General features: G+C 28.4%; 1 protein-coding gene across 2 annotated transcripts in view; it reads left to right on the forward strand.

The window, feature by feature from the left end:
- Positions 1 to 4,631, forward strand: part of LOC123010920 (membralin) — a 77,781-nt gene that overhangs the window by 63,778 nt on the left and 9,372 nt on the right. For both annotated transcript variants that reach the window (XM_044408108.1, XM_044408109.1), the window contains one exon: positions 958 to 1,057. In XM_044408108.1, coding sequence (XP_044264043.1) covers positions 958 to 1,057 — 100 coding nt within the window. The remainder of the gene's footprint in view (positions 1 to 957; positions 1,058 to 4,631) is intronic.

Consider the following 4,631-nt stretch of genomic DNA (forward strand, 5'->3'; position numbering starts at 1 on the left):
TATGGAACCATGCTGTTTTTTTGAATAACTGGCCTCCAAAAAATAAAAATTAAAGAATTATTGTTGATTGCCATTTGAAAAATTAAAATTTTATCAGAACTGAAAATTTTCGAAAAATTTTATTTTTGAGAAAGGTCACATTTTTAATATTTATATAAAAAACGTTTGGTTCCATACTTTCTGTTCATCTGGTATATTAATTTTCAGTTTTGACACTTTTTCTTTTTCCGTCCTAAGATTCAATTGTAAAAAAATTAGTTCAAAAATTTTTTGTGTTAAATATTTTTTTTTTATTTTAAAGTTCAAAATCTTGATTTTCAATTAATTGTATCTTTTATTATTATTAGTTTTTTATAATATTTATTTCGGTCGTTGTATTTTTCTCTATTTAAACCTCTTGAATGTCCAGATTCCAGATTTTTTCGGAATATTTGTTTTTGTAGATTAATTTTTTGTTTTTGATTTTTCATAGAGCATTTTTTACACACAAAAACACAAGTTTTTATTGTAACATGCTGTATAGTTGAAAATAATTTCAGGCGATGTATTTATCAATCACCTATAATAATTTTTAAAAATTTATACACACATCTTGTATGAAAAAACCAAATGCAATTTTTTGTCGATTGTAGAAAAAAAGTGCTATGCTGTCGCTCTTTAATGTGTTAATAATGCACAAACCACCCATCCTGATCAATACCAACTTCAAGTGTTATAACAGGTGTGCGATAAACTTCAATTTGTGCTACCGTCCGTTCTTGTTTTTTTCCTCCGGGTCGTATCTTTAAACACAGACGACATCAAAGACCGTCATCTTGTTGACTCACCCTTTTCCTCGAAGATAATTTAAAAATTGACACATTTTTAAAGTAAACATCTCGTTTTCTCTACTCTCTGCGATATTTCTCGTATAATTGCGACGCTAATAATTTATGACTTTTCCGTTTTCTGTTTCAGGTTCTTTTATTTGTACCATTTTTCCTTCTACGCCTACCACTATCGATTCAATGGACAGTATAGCAGTCTTGCATTGGTCACTTCCTGGCTTTTTATTCAGGTATGTAATTTGAATATTGAAGCACGAAGCGAAGTCGAGTGTCTTAAAACAGTGATCAGTGTTGCCAGCTCAAAAAATGAAATTCACCAAACAATTTTGTCATTTTTAACAAAATTGTTAGAAAAATCGGAGTTTACAGTTTGAAAAAGGCAAAAACGACAGCATTTTTGGTCTAATTCTGTGATTTTTTGGCTTATTTTTAACAAAATTTTTTCGAAATCATTGTGTTTTTCACCGAAAAACGTGCTGAAACACTCGAGAAAAAACAAAAGAGAAAACGATTTTTATAGAAAAATGATCACATCGAAATAAACCAATTTTTGACTATTTGTGAAAAAAAAACATGTAAATTGTAAAGTAAACAAATCAAAATAACACATTGGGACCTTTTTTAGTATAATTTTAATAAAATTTTGTTGTTTTTCTGAAATACTGTCCACGATTTTGTCAATGTTTGTATAAAATCTATTAAAGTAAATGTTGTCAATTCAAAAATAAAATTTACTAAACTCAAGTTTTATACCAGTTTTCACCATAAAAGTTAGGTTGAAATATAATTTTATTACAATTTAGTGATTTTTCATTCGGTATGGCAAAATCTCAGCTTTAAAATTTGGTTAAACTCTCGAAAAAAGTAAAATTGACCTTACTTTTGGCTTCATTCTATTTTAATTTTCATAATTTTTCGTCTTATTTTTAATACAATTTTGCGAGAAAATTGCATTTCTTTTGTGTTAGCGAAATCTCGAGAAAAAATTTCGAAAAAAAAACAGTTAAATCGCGTAAAACAGCAAAATAAATTTAAAATCAATCCTTTTTGTGATTTCTAGACGTGTTTGGGCGAGATATTGCAAAATAAATGAGTCTGTGGTCCAAAAACGAAATAATTCTAGAGGAAAAAGCAAAGAAAAACCTCAATTTCGATTTAATTTAGCAGTTCTTTAAACGAAAATATTCGAATTTTTTGTTTTTATCTCGAAAAAGCCAACAATAACATCGTTTTTGGCCTATTTTGTTGAATTTTTGGCTTGTATCTAGCTAAAAAATTGTCATTTTCAACCCTGTTTTGTTAAATTTCTAACCAATTTGGTGGTTTTTCGATTTTTTGAAAAAATTTGCCTAAAAAATCAAATTTGTAGTCAAAAAATGTGAAAAATACTCGAAAAAGATTTTTTCCTGAATCTTTATACTTCAAAATTTTGGAATTGTAGAATCTTGAGAAAAAATTTTTGATTCTTAGAATCCTTAAAAGCATGAAACAGAATTTTCAAATTTCCGGAATCTTCAGAATTAAATCTGAGAATCAAATTTTGGATTTAAAATCTTTAATTTAAAAATCTTTAGAATTTCTTTATTTCGAACTTCAAAAATTTGAACTTTTGAGCAAGATTTTGCAAAATAACTGAGTCTGATCTAAAAACGAAATAATTTGAAGGAAAAAGCTAATAAAAACATTGATTTCGATTCAATTTTGCAATTTTTTAGCCTCTAAAGGCTTAAATACTTGAAAAAGGGATATATAACATTGTTTTTAGTGTATCTTCGTCAATTTTTGGCTTGTTTTCACCGAAATTTTGCTAAATAATTTACTAAATAGCGAAATCTGGCAAAAAACCTGACATTTTAGTACAAAAACGTGCTTGAAAGCATTTTCGACATAATTTTGTGGTTTTTCGGCTTGTTTTTGCCTTAATTTTGAGTTAAAATGATATCAAAACTATTTTTTTCTGATTATTGATTATGTTTGGACAAGATTTTGCAAAATAAATGAGTCTCTGGTTCAAAAACGTAGTAAATCGAGCGAAGCAAGCTAAAAATAATATCAATCCCGATTTAATTTTGTAATTTTTTAAACAAAATTTTTGGATTTTTTTTTTGATTTCAAAAACGTGCTTAAAACAATCGAAAAAGGCAAAAATCACACTTTTTTAACCTATTTTGTAAAATTTTTGTCTTGTTTTTAACGAAATTTCTAGTTAAAAAATGTACCAACTAAAACATTCGAAGAAGCCAAAAGTAAATTGTCATTTTTGACTTTGTTTAAGATTTTTTTTAAGAAAACTTGACGAAATAATCAAATTTTTGGTTGAAAAGTGTGGAAAATGCTCGAAAAAGATACAAAAATGGTATTATTAAATTTTTGACCTAATTTACTACATCAATAATTGAAAAATAAGTATCTAGTTTTTTTTATTTCCAAAAAATCACCAGATATAAGAAATTTTACTAAAACACTAGACTAGCATGAAAATCATCAAATCTGACAACACTGTGAATCAGAAATCCACTGAAAAAAAAAGAATTGTATTCATTTTTGATTATTGAATGAAATTTATTTTCCATAAAGTATAATTTTTTTCAGGATTTCTGAAAAAATAAAATTTTTGTTTTAATTTTTTTCACGGCAAATGTGACAGATGCTTTCAAAAATAGTTATTTGTATTATTATTTATTACAAAGGAAAGAAAATGTATGTTTTCATGTCCCAGTGTAATACAGATAATTTTTCCTACAATCTTGGAGGAGATAAAATGTTTATTTTTGACAGATGAGGGAGGTAAACTTCTTACCCCCTGAAATTTCTGAAATTAGGATCGAAAAACTTACTTTCTGTTAGGGTCGTAGGAAAAAAAAATCGATGCTTTTATCTGTTTTTTCGTCATAATTGGACTTTCCACAGAATTAATGTAATTAATATCAACATCAATGTTGGCTTTGACCGCTGATTGCAAGCACACATAGTAGCAAAGTGGTATTGCGACTCGTATTTTTCCATTTCAAGTCTTGCCAACCAAAGTCTAGTAACTTTTTTTTTTAATTTTTTTGATTGAAAAATGCAGAAATGTGATAATTCTGTAATGGCATTTAAAACGTGACAATATCATGCATTTGTCAGCTTCAGCTTTGCAAATAACAAACACTGTCGGGGGCCCCCGTAAATAAATCAGTCGCCGGCCCTGAAAAAAACTAAGAAGTTTTGTTTTTGTGGCCCTTAGAAAATGGAAATGTCACGATTCGAAAGAGCGAAATATGATGAGTGAGGGTGAGGGTGGTTTGAGTAGAAAACGCCCCGTTTCCGGATTAAACTTGATTGATTTTTAATCAGTGACCGGAAGAAATTGTTTGTTTCCGGTGTGTGTGTGCGTGTGCCGATTCTGGGAAATAAAAATCGGAATTGGATGAAGAAAAGAGGAGAGGAGAGGAGAAAATATCGAAGAGAGGATTAATAAATGTTCAAAAGAAAAAGTTAACTTATTAAAAAATTAAATCGTGATCGGATAGCGACGGGGATTAAGTAGGTGACGGAAGCGAGACGATGGCAAAAAATAAATCAAAATGAAGCGGAACAAGGATTTCGCATTTTTTAATCGAAAAATTACACTAAACTCGGATATTCAAAAAATTTCATTTTTTCATTAGAAGTGTAAAAAAATGTCATTGCAAAAAATTAAATTTGTTTGGACTTTTTTGACAGCTAGAAATGGGTTTGGATCAATGATCGAATTTTAATTTTTTCGTTTTTGTCAAAATTTTGGCCGATTTTGGGTACTCGGAGTATATATCAGCTAATAAT

This window comes from Tribolium madens, unplaced genomic scaffold (assembly GCF_015345945.1).
Source record: "Tribolium madens isolate multiple individuals breed KSU strain unplaced genomic scaffold, Tmad_KSU_1.1 Scaffold_91;HRSCAF=231;Tcas5.2_LG7, whole genome shotgun sequence".
NCBI lineage: Eukaryota > Metazoa > Arthropoda > Insecta > Coleoptera > Tenebrionidae > Tribolium > Tribolium madens.